The following is a 14,358-nucleotide window of genomic DNA, read 5'->3' on the forward strand; positions in this document are numbered from 1 at the left end:
ATGAATCACTCCAGCACACTAAAACAGGCAGCATAACCAAAAGAAAATGCATCATCATGGCCCCACTGGATATGAGCAAAAATGACCATGTAAGCACATGAAGAACCAAGGAGAGGGTCAGAGACAACAGAAGTTTACATATATACAGATACTACATTTTACCTTAAGGAATCCTAACAGAAAACAAACCCCCCATATACTTCAACTCTATTGAACTTAACATCATCCCACAAATTATTAATGTAAAATTCCTTTATTCTGTATATAACGGAAAATTTTAAGTACTGCTTTATTTGGATTACTCAGTTTCCTTCAAATACTTAGATGTGCAGTATGTTTCTTACAAACCCGTGCATGGACAAAAGCATTTACATATAAACAAAGCAGCCAAATTGCAGGTTTTTAGGGTGTCATTAATATATTTTTTCACCTACTCACGTATTATTTACTTCAATCATGCTCCCTGCTGCAATATGAACTGCATTCTTGCCATGTTAGTATGTGTGCTGGTTTTGGCTGGGACAGATAATTTCCTTCATAGTAGTTTGTATGCAGCTATATTTTGGATTTGAAAACACTATTGATAACACAGGGATGTTTTAGAGCAGTGCTCACACAGAGTCAAGGCCTTTTCTGCTTCTCACACATCCCTGCCAGTGTGCAAGCTGAGGGTGCACAAGGAGTTGGGAGGGGACACAGCCGGGACAGCTGACCCCAACTGACCAAAGGGATATCCCATACCATATGACATCATGCTCAGCATATAAAGCTGGGGGAAGAAGGAGGGGGACATTTGGAGTTATGGTATTTGTCTTCCCAAGTAACCATCATGTGTGACGGAGCCCTGCTTTCCTGGAGATGGCTGAACACCTGCCTGCTGATGGGAAGGAGTGAATTAATTCCTTGTTTTGCTCTTCTTGCACACATGGTTTTTGCTTTACTTTTTATACTGTCTTTATCTCAAGAGTTTTCTCACTCTTACCCTTCTGATTCTCTCCCTCATCCCACCAAGGGGGAGTGAGCGAGCAGCTGTGTGGGGCTTAGTTGCTGGCTGGGGTTAAACCACAACATCTTATCCCCCTGCTTCCTCTTCTACACTGGTCACAGCTGAGCAGCAGCATTTGCAGGGGGCGGGTGGCGAAGAAAAAACCCACACAAAACACAGGCTGCCAAAAGTACTGCCCTGAAAATGCCAAATATAATCATAGTTAGATGACACAGCTCAATGGTGCCAAGAATCCTCCTTCTTCTTTCACTACCCCCTATCCCTCCCTCTTTATTTTATTTCTAACCCTGAGGGAAAACACTGCCTCCAGTCCAGGATTCCTGTATAAAATCTCTCTCTGAACTAAGATCGACAGAGAGCAACATGACTCTATTCACAAACCACGCTGAGTAATGTAAACCAGTTATTTTTAACTTCAAAGAGGCACCCTAGGGTACCTGTCCTCAAAAGAATGAGCCAGAAATGCTGCTCAAGGGAAGAAAAAAAAAAAAAAAAAAATCAAACCGACCAATGTCCTACACAAACGAGAAGCAACTTGCAGAATCAATTTGGCTGAATTTACCCCCCAACTTTCAGTATTTGGCATTATTAACTACCAAAAGCAGGGGCAATTGCTTTCCCTCTTGCCATTCGCATGCAACAAGTCATCCAGCGCTCTCATTTTCTGCAATGAATTAAGAATTATGAGCAACTCCACAGGACCAGGTTCTTTAGTGAATGTTTATTTTCCTGTCCAAGCCTAAAAAAAAGTCCCAGCACATGGAGCTGTGCAAGGAGCCACAGCACACAGCCACTACCCGAAGGACCAGAGAGGCTTTCCTGTTCTGTGGTACAGGAAGGCCAGAGAAATCAATGGGAGGTGGAGGAGATGGGAGAGGACCCATTACACAAAAGCAAAGCAGGTATGCACACTCAGCTTTGGACAGAAAAAGAGAACTTCTAAGCTGTAAGGAAATAAGTTTTAAAATAAACCCTGAAAAGAGGGAGGGTCTGAAACAAGTAAATCAGCACTATCATAGCCACTGAAACAAAAATCAGACATAATTGCTGGATAAATCAAGCCAGCTAAAAGAAAGCATTTATTTTAATCAGCAACTTCTGCAATTATCTGGATATTGTTAAAAGTGGCTGTGTTTTTACTTGGACAAACCAAATAAGCCTGAACAACACAGGTTCATATGGGGCTCTTTGTAGCTTCTCCCCCTGCTATGGCTTTGCAGGGTGTCAAAATGCATCATGCAGAGTCTCCTGCCAAATCAAGGGAGGAGAGGAAGCAATACAAACACTGCCTGACCTTGCCTGGCTATTTCTCTTGGAGCTCTTACCATCTTTCTACTTCTGTGAACTTCCATTGATAAAAACATATGTTTAGCACAGGGAAGTGCAGACAGTTTCTGTACATCAGAGCTAGTCAGCATCACAGCCATATACAATGCACATGTAAACTTCTGATGTGCCCAGTTTGGGTAATCCTAAGCAGCACCCCAGGAATCAGTTTAGAAGTAAAAGACTTTGCAGACCTGCTGTACAAGCACAGGCTTTAATAAAAAAACTGACTGATTTTGTTGATGTGTTTGGAGGGCTTCCTACTACACAAGAGGGACCAGACATTTCTGATATAGCCTCTGGTAATTCTGATAACCTCCTCCAGGTTAAGTAAACTTACACGAGCTGTGAAGTCCAAATTGTCCCTTTGACATGTAATAACAGGATCAATTCCCAACTTCAGTTGCAAAAGGGGCAGGATTTCCACATTGACCATGCTCCGTCAACAGGGAAAGAGTCCCTTTTTTGAGCTCCATGGCCACACAGACCTCACAAGGACTTTGCTCACACTCTAACAGATAAAAATGCAGGTTTTAAAGCTGACTGCACACCTGCTGCAAGCTGCTGAACCCACACAGCCAGGGAAGGCCTCCTGGGGAAGCCAGGAAGCCGTACAACCACAACTCATTAATCCTTCAGAGTGAAGCAGCAGAAAGAAGCACCTTCTCCGGCACAACAGCCAGTTCTTCACACCAGGAGACACTGTTTCAACCCCTGCTTGGCCACAGTGTATTTCAGTCACTTAATTTCATTCTACTGCCCTCACAATACTCCGTGTGAAGGAAGAGGGAGATTTTTCTTACCTTCTACACAGGGTAAATGCAAGCCAGCCAGGCTGCAAGGATACTGGACACTATCAAAACCTGTACCAAATAAGCGCCTGGCTAGACAAAGCTCTGCAGAGGCAACCCTTGGCTAAAGTGCTCCTCTCCCTTGCCCTAAAATCCATTACTCACAAAATGAGCTGGTGCATGCTGTTTAGCAGTGGACCAAGGTCTCATCTTGTGGGGACTAAAGCAGCTGCAGTGCTTTATTTGGAATTACAGACACGAAACAGGTCTACCTCTAAGCCTAACCTGTCTCTAGACTGAAGGGTCAGTCTCCTTCCCACACACCACTGCTTTAATTTCCCAAGTTAAATCATGTTTTCCCATTATGTTCAGCAAAAATGAGGCGATCAACAGGCAAAACAAGAGCAGCTGGACCTCCCTGGAGCATGGAATGTCTTAAAGCTCTAATACACAAAAATTACGTGTATTAAATGGTATGCAGCTATAACAAAAATTTAGACTATGACACATACAAAGGATCTGCCAAAAACAAGCTCATTTGGTTTGACTGGACCTCTTACCCCCTTTGTTTTGGTGGGGTTTTTGTGGTTTGGGGTTTTTTTGTTTTGTTTTTAAATAAATGTGGAAATCTGTTTTCAAAACCTACCAGCTTGAGCCTTTGTGATACACAGATAACTTCTCCCAAGCACTGCCATACAACTACAAAGACTAAACACTTGCTTTCTTTAATAGCAGCTGTGCTCCTGGTGCAATCTCCTACTTCTAGTGTTATGTGGTTCTAGGAAAAATACTAAGTTTCCTTAAGATTCATAATAAAAAAATCAAGTGGAGAAGAAGCAATACTAGAAGAGTTGAAGGCTGCTTCAAAAGCTAACGTATCTTCAGTTAGAACTGTATCACCATTGAAATTGCTACCAAGTACTTGAAAAGTGACTAGACTCTACAGGATACTGTTAGTAGCAATACTAAAATACTACACATCAAAAAGTTTACTTGCACATGGTCTATGTCTACACACTGTAGCGTTGCAAAGTGTGACACGTTATGACATTTATGCTCCTTTCCTTGATGGGGGACTGTGCAGATACACAGACCTTACAAAATTTTCCCTAAGAGGACATCCTGAGATAACAAATTTGTACGAAAATACATCAAAAAACAACACGCATATCCCTGATCTCAATTAAAGCTCCCTCCTTTTCCAAATTCAAAATCTGAAGTGAGAGTTAGTTAAAATATTTATACAAGGTAGATCTTTTTAAAAGTTAAGCAAACATAGTATAACTGCAGCATAGCTGACTGCAAAGCAGATAAGCCCGTTAAAGAAGTAAGCCTGGAAAGACTTTTTTCAGCACTTGTAAAATACTGCAAATATATTAGGCCAAAAAAAGAGACAATTGAACTAACCTCCTGAATTTTACAATGTCCCATGAAAATTAAGATTAAGAGGAGATTTCTGGAAATTCAAAAACCAACTGCCTGATTCAGTTATTTCTGGAAGTTAATTTAAGGAAAAAAAATTCTCCCTAGTGAGTCAGTAACTGTTACTTCGGCATTCATAAGTGCACTTCCAGGTGCTGTTGGGAAACTGAGCTTGTAAATATAGAAAGGTCTCTCTAAATAATGAAAAGACACAACTGACATTTATGCATAGGCTATTTAGCTTTTCGTTTACTCATCTACACATACAGACTCAGAAGTCTTCTGAACTGCTCAGGCCCAGTTATTTTTCTACTGATATTCCTGTAAGGACATTGGGATAGATAGCAACTGTACTTTATACCATAGCAAAAATACCAAGAGGTGTTCAAGAAGGAAAAATCTTCCATTAAGAAGTGGACATCAGGATCTTTACGGTGTGCTGTGGCACCAACACATTGCTCTGCCAGCACATCTGGCACTGGTTATTCTGATGCCCACACATGCAAGAGGAGCAAGTTTAGTTCTCAGCTTTAAATCAACAGATTAAAAAAAAAATATTGTTACAGACTCTGACCACAGCAGGATTATATCTTGAACTGAGTTAAGGATAAACTCAGCTCCCCGTGTAGCTTTTATGTCCCTGCCATAACCAGTGCCTGCAAACATGCAGCTCATCTGAGTGAGGCTGCCATTTCTACAGCCTTTTATCCACACAGAATATATAGAAAGCCATATTTTAATTCACTGTGTAATATATTTGCAGAGTTGGCTGCATTTTAGATAAACATTGCCACCATTTTTATGACAACCCAACTAGAGGCCAAGACAATTCTGTAGCCCATTTCAGCTGGTGGCTAAAACTCTGGAATAACACATTCCTGAGAGCTGCTCTGTTGGAGGGCTCAGTAATGCAGCATTTCTGTCTTGGGATGTATTCTTACCTCACACTGTGCTCATGGCTTCCAGGATCTGACAGGAACACTCAGCACCACGCAGAAGTCAACCTTTCGAGACCGTACCGAAGTCCTGTTACAGTGCAGCATCAAGGACACCCCAGCCAAACCAAAACCAAAAGTCACAGCAATGACAGCTTGCATGATGCAGTCAGGCCAAGCAGACAGACTGGAGGGTATTAATGCATATAAACTCCAGCACTTACTTCAGGTACCAAATTAGGAGGCCAAGTTCTTTCAGTTCTCAGTATAGGTAATGGTAAGGGACAGAGGCTCTTGAAGGTGCTTAAAACTCAGTTCCTGTTCCAGTGTTATGAGCTCCTAGAATTTTATCATGAGCCTGAGGAGTATTTCTGAACAATTCATTTAAAGCTAACAGCAATGTCCCAGACCATGTTCCAGATGAAAACTTCCAGAAAATTATGTTGGACATCTATTCCACAGGCTGAAGAAGAAAACAGCAGGAATTTGTAATTTAAAAAAAAATTTAAATAACCACATGGATTTTCTTGGTGAGGAGTGAGGGGGCTGACTCATGATTTTTTTTTTTTAGTATTTGTGGCTTGCTGTACTGCATAAATAAATCAATCCCCTAGCCACACAGCTCCATTTTTCCAGTCACAGCTTGTTGTTTTATTTATTTTTTCCCTCCATTGCCGACAAATCACTCCAGGGAGTTTTTAAACCCAGTAGTCTACTTTCCGAATGGAAACGATTAGTATAATTTGTGAGAGAAAGCAAACAACAGCAGAGACTTACCCCATTTTTTGGGTAGGCTATCCATCCTAGATCCCCCATTACCGTGCGCGAATCCAGTAAGTTCACTGGAAAATAATAGAAAAAAGCTGTTAAGGAAGATGGATGGATTACAAACTTCAGTAAATATTTCAAGGTTTGGGTGGCTATGGTAAAGAAGTTGTTTATAATTAACCAAGGAAGTTGCATTTTTGTAAAGCCGAATAACAATGCAATAACTCCTCTAACAATGAGGTCATATACTGAAAGCAATTTTATGTATGCATTACTTTATTCCTTCGAGATCTGCCACTGAAACCAAGTTGTAAATGCACTAAACTTCTCTAAGATCTAGGTCCTTCACATTCTTAGGATCTGGTCTTTTGGGGGAAAACACATAATACACACTGTGCATGTCTATCTGTATATGTAAGACACAGCATATAAGTATACACATACACTCACAAGCATTTATACATGTTTACACACAGTTGTTCTAAGGTGGTATATGTTTCTAGCATAATCAGGCCTTTAAGTCAAAATGAAACAAGAAACAACATGCAGAGTTTCCTGATTATCATGAATTCAATTTTGAAAGTATTTTACGTGCAAGTATTACAGTACTACTGTTATCAGGAATCTGTTCTTTCCTCCCTCTCCCACATTTTTCCCCAAATCTTTGACAACTTCATTATAAGTTATCCAAGTGATCTTTTTTTTTTTTGCCACACAAAAATTCAGAGTAGCTGTGTTAAGTCACATAAGCAATCAACAATTTACATTAAACAGTAAAAGCTGTTCCCAAGCTTATAACATTTTTTCCCCTCATTATTACCTGAAATACTGAGTAAACAGTGTGAAGTAATTAAATCTACACACACTTAAACTCAGCTAAGAAAAATTATAGCAGCTTCTGGTACTGAGGTTTCACCTCCTGTAGCCAGGGTTTTAAATCTCCAAGTTCAAAGCTTGTCTCTGAATCAACAGCTCTCACCCACAATCTCAATCTAGGAAGAACTTTATTCTACTTTAAGAGTGCACTTCCTTCCCTTTGGATTAAAACACTCACTTCTCACCACATATTTGCCTGTGTAATATCTCAGTTTTTGCACTTGTCCTTCCTGATAAGGACACGATTTCCCTGGGTCTTCAATTCCTGATCTCCGCCCTATGTGCTCTTTAAAAATCTCACCAGTTTTCACAATTGGACTTTCAAGACTTTCCAGGCCATGATGATCTAGCCCAAGAACAAGCTTGCAACAGGTGGAGGAGGCTTTGCACTCACTCCCTTAGAAATGCAACCATGTAGGGACTTCAAGATTGCTAGAGAAGAGAAACAAACAGGTTGAATGCACAAGTGTAAAGGATGAGAGCACCATAACCCTCACCCCTAGTAACTTGTATCAGGCTGATCTTCTGTCTCTGCACAGCCAATTATACCGGTGCAAACAAACACCTATGAGGCATACAGACTCTTCCTTACACTGGCCCCAGTCACCTCACTGCAAGGCACCACAGACAAAATTAAAAATGCTGCCAACTGAGTACCTCAGATATCAGGATTAAACTATTGACAGAGGCATAGTAAAAAACCAAAGTTCTCTGAGTCAGTTTGGTCTTAATCATTGTACTGTACTGAAGGCTGACCACTGTAGTCCCTTGTACACAAAAACAGCTCAAAACACAAAAATACAATGCTGAGGTAGGAAAAAAAAAAAACAACAGTTCTCAACCCTGGTATCAAATACTTAAAAAAAGATTTGTCTATCCAGGTATTTTCACAATGTATGCAAATGTTAATGCAGGACACTATCATAAGGCACATAGATGTTCTGTCTGATCAAGTATATTTTCATGATGTTGAGCAAAAACTTTTGGCAGCTCAGGGTCTTCATGCCTGGATTGCTTTTGCCTGCCAAAACAGAAAACAGTTGGGAGCTGGCAACGCTGCCACGCTACAGGACATTTGGTGAAAGCAATACTCAGAGACTACACCGAACTATACTCACAGTAAACATACAATTTGGTGGCTTTCCGCCCCACAGCCTAAGCAAAACGATAGTATTGCTATCATCTACCACTATGTATGTCACTCAGTGATGGCCAGCCTTTCACCTCCTGAAGCCTTCAGGTAAATTTCTCCTGCTGCAGCTGAAGTCAAGCACAAGTGCTCCTAAACCACACTGCATTTTCTTTTTAATGGGATAAAAAGAGTGATCTTAAAATATTCTTCAAAATAGGACACAGATAAATAACACATCCCATATTATAACTGTACATTATTTTAAAAAGCAAGAGACAGGAGTGTTGTTGTCAAAATGGCAGGTTTATTCAAATTCCTTCTATTACAATCACTGTAACTAAACTCTGCAGAACAGTATATTCTTGTCGTAAGTTGCAACGGATGCAAAACAAGTATTGATCTACATCGTACAACTTAATTAAAACTTGTCCTGGAGATGCTGCTAATGAATATAATTAGATGGGGTGTTTGATGCCACAAACTTCTTCGTGACATGCTAATTAAGGAAAAAAGCAGAAAAAGTACTTTTATTCAAACATCAGATCATAAAAAGAACATGATACAACTAAACATTGTACTATCTTTCTATCAATGACATTTTTAAAATTGCTGTTATTAACTTCAATTTCAAAATAATTTTCTGCATATGAAAAGATAATACAACCCATTCAACTCTAACTCAAGTCAGTGGGAATTTTCCTACCGGTGAATCAGCCAGCGGACCGGAATACTAAATCTCCAGTCAGAAAAGACTCAATTCCTCCCTTATTTTAGTAGAATTCTGCATAAAGCAAAACAAATAGGAGAGGATGGGATACATCTTTTGACAGGCACCACACAGTAACCCAAAATTCACATGCTAGGAAGACAAAAAGCAGCAAGCGACTTTAAGTTCCCCCTGTGCCTGGGCTCCTCTGGAGACCAGAGGGACTCCCAGCCCAGATGAGATAGCTCTGAGGGGCTGCTAAGGCACAACAGGCTCCCTGGCTGCCCCATGAGCTTCTGCCCAGGACTGCTTTCACAGTATATCTTCTAAAATACTACACTAAATCGATTTGCTCTGAGGAATGTATTTAGCCAGTAGTTATTCTAAATTGCCTGCAAGGACCTAAATGTTTTGCTTTGAAAATTCCCAAAATTCTGGTATAAATACACATTACCACTGCTCCATCTAGATACAAGGTATCTTCATCTTCCCCATCAGCACCCTACTCAGTCATTTCCAGTACATCTGTCCTTTACTTGTATCATTGCCAGGTGCCAACCCCATCCCAACCCAGCCTCAAACCAGGCCAGAGCCTCTGCTTCCTGTCTCCAAGGGGGTGGCTCCTCCAATGGCCCTGCTGAAAGAGCTCACCATACAGGGTGATGGTGCTACCAACATTTTCAGGATGCTCTCTCAGGAGCCTTCCCATCCCACATAGCCAGAGAGGCCACCAGCACACAGTCCCACTACACAAGTCCATACAGGCTCAGCACCATTTCTCTTTCCCCCACCTTCCAGCCTGGCAGGAACATTATTTTTGCCAAAACAGCTTTCCTCAAACTGCAGATTGGCCAGACCGGGGTAGAAACAGTGGGCAAACAGAAAGTAAAGTAGGTACCTGCAACACAGAAGAAACTATTTTAGAAAAAACTTTATAGAAGGGCTGCTACCATACAAAAAAAAAAAAAAAAAGATGCTTCTGTAACTCCCCACATGGCTACTTGGGAAGAGATGAAGGGTTTTTTGTGCCTGAATAAAACCCAGAAACTGTGTTTGGTTTGACCCACAACAAGACAGAGATCAGAGGTCTTCTCCAGAGGAGCAGAACCAGTTCCTCCCCATCCAACCCGTGACAACCATCACCATGCATTTGGCCATGGCTGTCTAATAACCAACTAACTCAAACACTCAGGTCACTCAGGCAGGTAATTCAGGTGCTTAAGGCTTCCCCATAGTTCAAGAGATCTAGTACCAGCTCCTGTACAGCGTGGGACTCTTGGACTAGCCCCAGTGCTGTAGGTACTCCACAGGCATAATCCAGAGCTGTACTCAGCAGCACTTGGGATGCAGGAGAGCTTAGCCTGCTGAAGAAATCCATCCAGAAATCGCTAGCAACTCTGCTTGGCCCATAATGTTAAAAGCGTCCAAAATAACAGAACTCATTTACTCCCACTTCCTTTCGGCTCAACACCAGCTAGCTATGTCTCAACAAACAAGCAAGAAACCTCAGAGCCCATAAGCACACACTTAGCACCTGTATCTTTGCCAGCAAACTTGGAAGAAGCACATATACACATTCAAAAATGTTTTCTGCTCATCTCCACCACCAGTAGATCCATCCCACAAGCCCTAATTATTTCTAATGCTCAGTCAAGGGGAACACAAAACCGCACAGATCTATATCATCATTAACTTCCATGCCTTCAGGGTAGGATAAATGATGATTAAGTCTAAAGTCATACCACAGTCTTTTTTTTTTTTTTTTTTCTTTTTTTAATACAGAATAATAGCCTAGGGAATTTGCATACACTCTTGTTCTCAGACAGGCTGGTTACTACGGATGAGCAATCAAGTTAGAATAAAACCAGAAGTAATCTAAACCTTTGCCCTGAACTCTAGCTGGTGAATTAACAGTGTTATTTTCACTGAGGAATCTCTGACAGGGAGACTGGATATGGCTTTTTACTCAAATGTCCCCATCACATTCATACAGCCAGCATTTAGCAGCTTCACCATGGCTACACAGGGACTGCGGCTGGAAGGAAGCACAGGAAATGCCAGGGCTGATGGCATTCAACGTTGACCTAAACCAACATTGCTGCCCACACAGCAGAGCACCCCACAGCCACCAAAAACAGTGCCATGTGGCAGTATTAGCTTGCCTAGGCAAAAGCAGGACAGGTCTGTCACGATGGTACAATGCCTGAAGTAGAAGCCATCGATTTTTTCAGTTACACCACTGAAGCGAGATGGTTCCTCTGGCTCTGGTCTGGAGCAGCTTCATTTTCTTCACTCCAATTTCAAATGAGAAAAAAAACAAGCTGAAAAAACAAAAATCCCCCACCAACAGGCTAAAACACTGAGCACTTCTGATGCTACCAGCCACATATCCTCCTGCCATTTCAGTATCTAAGGATCTTCCAGAAAAACCTTCATTGCTCTCACCAGGGCAAAGTCTCTGCAGGCATACGAAAAGACTGAACTCTTCTGGGTTGCCATGGTCTTTGAACTGATTTCAAATAAATCCTTATACACTGGAGTAGTTCTGCCCTTCAGTAGCACTCTTTGCAACCTAAGGCTTACTACAGGCCATGCTCTACCAAAGTTTACCCTGAAAAAAATCAGTCTAGAAAAGGCAAAACTGCCAGGATAGCAAAAGCAGATGGAGTTTATGCCACGAAGCTGTAAAGCCATAGGAATTTTTTTTTAATTTTATTTCACTGAAATACACCTAAAGCGGGAGGAAAAGAACATCCTCTTTGACCAAATCAATACCCTATACAGTTTCCATCACAAAACAAACAGGAGTAAAGAAACCTTCCTTAAAGCCTGCATAAATATTGCAAAATACCACACTTATATTTCTGAAGTAACACATTTTTAAACAATAACATTTGAATCAAAATGCTTCTTTTAAACAACTGAAGCAAAACTCTGCTTTAATACATTTGTTAACAAATTGAACAGGAATCTGAACATTGTTTTGGGTAGCCCAAACCTGAACTCCCATATGAAAAAAGTGGTGAATCAAGTGCTCCTACCTACATCCTCCTCAAGGCTCCTCCTGCAGCTCCTGGAGCCCTTTGAAGATACTCTGCAGGATGTAGCCACCCATGGAAAGGTCAGAGCTACATCAAGGTAGCCCCAGCTCTGACCCAACACTCATAGCTTGTGGGACCAACTACATTCAAAGTACTCGTGAGAAACCTCTCATGGGAATACCCGCACACTGCCAATTACGAATGAGGTGAAACACTCTGATGGATGGGGGTCAAGGTGCACAACAAGATACAAGAGCAGCGCTTTGCACCAAACCCTCATCGGGAGGTCTCCTGAATAGCATCACAGGCTTTCCACTAAGCTTCATGCCTCTGCTCTCCTCCTCTTTCTCTTTGCCCAAGGCAGGGGGTATAGCTGCCAAATACATCATCATTAATGAAGCTGGTTTCTCCTTACACTGCACACCTCCCCATCCTTCCTCCTGCACTCCTGGAGTTCACAGCACTACCAAGACACACTGACTGCAGAGGACTCTTCATAATCATGAGTCCAAGTTTTCCTGCTTCATAAATCTTCACTAGCTTTATTGCAGTATTGTTGCCATTAATTTTCCAACTGTTTTCCCTGTTGTGCCAAGTATTTCTTCAAAAAGTATTAATCCAAGGCGCTCCAACAAGTGACAGTCAAAAATAATCCAAGAAAGCAAAAACAAATAAAAAAACAAAGTCTTGAAAGAAATCAAAGTCATCAGGGAGCAGATGTTTTGTATTAATTAGCTACACTAAGCTGGGACAAAACACACAGGCAAGAACCTCTAAAACATTTCCATCAGTGGAAAAGAGCTACAGCAGAGTGCAAGCTGTAGCAGTACCTATTATTTATAGCCTACTGGAGGTAAAAAGCATACACTACTTAATGAACTCACAAACTAATATTAACTGCAGATTTATATTTTACTATGTTGGCTTCATTCTGTTCCAAGTTTTCTCATTATTCCCTTTTATAGCCAGAGCCAAAACACTAGAATCTGCATCATAAATTCATAGTTTTTTAAGGCCAGATGGACAACTGCAATCATAACATCAGCCAGAGAATTTTACCCGGTAATTTCTGCATTACATCTAATTTGTTTGAACACACTGTTTACAAGGGGTGTGATAGTGCCCTTTGACAAAGTTCTTTGGGTTGTCTGCATTTTTTCCCTGCAGGCACAGCACTGACCATAGTACCAGCGAGTGGGACCCAAAGCTCACTCTGATTACCAGACCCACTAAACCAAATAGGAAACTGCAGATTTTTTTCCTTGCAAGGACTTGCACTCAAGACAAGAGGCAGTCATTTGTTCTTCCCACCACACAAAACTTAGAAGCAGAAGTGGTCAGGAGGTTATTAGATTCTGACACCAAAGTGCCTGGAAACTGAAAAACTCCCGTACGGTTTGCCTTTTTCTTTTTTTTTTTTTTTTTTAAATGGCACGCACTACCATTCCCACCAAAATCACCATTTAATTATTTAATTGAAAAGGATTTATTCACTGTCAAGAAAGTCAGTAAAATGCTTCCAGCCCCACTCATAAGCTCCACTAGAAACAATACTGTACCAAGACAGTAGCAGATCTCTGATCTGGCCGCAGCACAAATCTTTTGGGGAAACCATCTGGGCAAGTATCACCCTGCTATTAAGAATGAAAAAGAAGCTTCCACTGAAGGCAAGATACCACCAGCATCTGCAACCAGCAACCTGACAACCAGCCTTCACAGAGAAACAAACTACCAGTGTTGCCTGCAGACCCTGGGTCTCCAACCACTGCCAAAGCATCTGCAAGCCACTGGAGGCGGCAGACAGTCTCTTCAAGACCCTACTGAAAACAAGCATCTTATTAAGCACACACATAAAGTCAAGTCCTAAAATCCCAACAGCTTCCCAATGCAATCAAAATGACTGCCAGCAGTGCTGATGTGAAATCCCATCTTCTTCCCTAAATCAGAGCATTACCAACTAAAACCCATACGGTTTCCATTCCTAAAAGGTACCCTAAAAGACAAGGAGATAAAATTCTATTATGCATATAGCTAAACTCAACAAAAGGAAAGAACCTTGGGACAGACACATCTAGAGCTGTCAAGGCTGTCAGCTTTCACTACCAGTGGACTCACAAGACTGCACTGTCCAGCACCAATAAAGTCTTCCTGTTGACAATAATGACTACTCTGCTGCCACCAAGATCACTCAAGCAGGAGAAAAAAAAAAAAAAAAGGAACTGACATAATGCTTAGGTAGCATTTGGGAGCAAAAAACGTTCAAGATGATCTACCGGCTTTTCAGGTGGGTTGACAGTTTATCCCTTCTATTTCTGTTGAGGGAAGAGGGTGGAGATTGCTATTGGGAACAGCACA

At 41.3% G+C, this 14,358-nt stretch overlaps 1 protein-coding gene across 1 annotated transcript in view; it reads right to left on the bottom strand.

Moving 5' to 3' along the window:
- Positions 1-14,358, bottom strand: part of EPHA5 (EPH receptor A5) — a 203,288-nt gene that overhangs the window by 181,379 nt on the left and 7,551 nt on the right. Inside the window, exon 2 of the mRNA XM_086464672.1 lies at positions 6,258-6,322. Within this exon, the coding sequence (XP_086320798.1) occupies positions 6,258-6,322 (65 nt within the window). The remainder of the gene's footprint in view (positions 1-6,257; positions 6,323-14,358) is intronic.

Source organism: Leptosomus discolor, chromosome 4, assembly GCF_034619465.1.
Source record: "Leptosomus discolor isolate bLepDis1 chromosome 4, bLepDis1.hap2, whole genome shotgun sequence".
Lineage (NCBI taxonomy): Eukaryota > Metazoa > Chordata > Aves > Leptosomiformes > Leptosomidae > Leptosomus > Leptosomus discolor.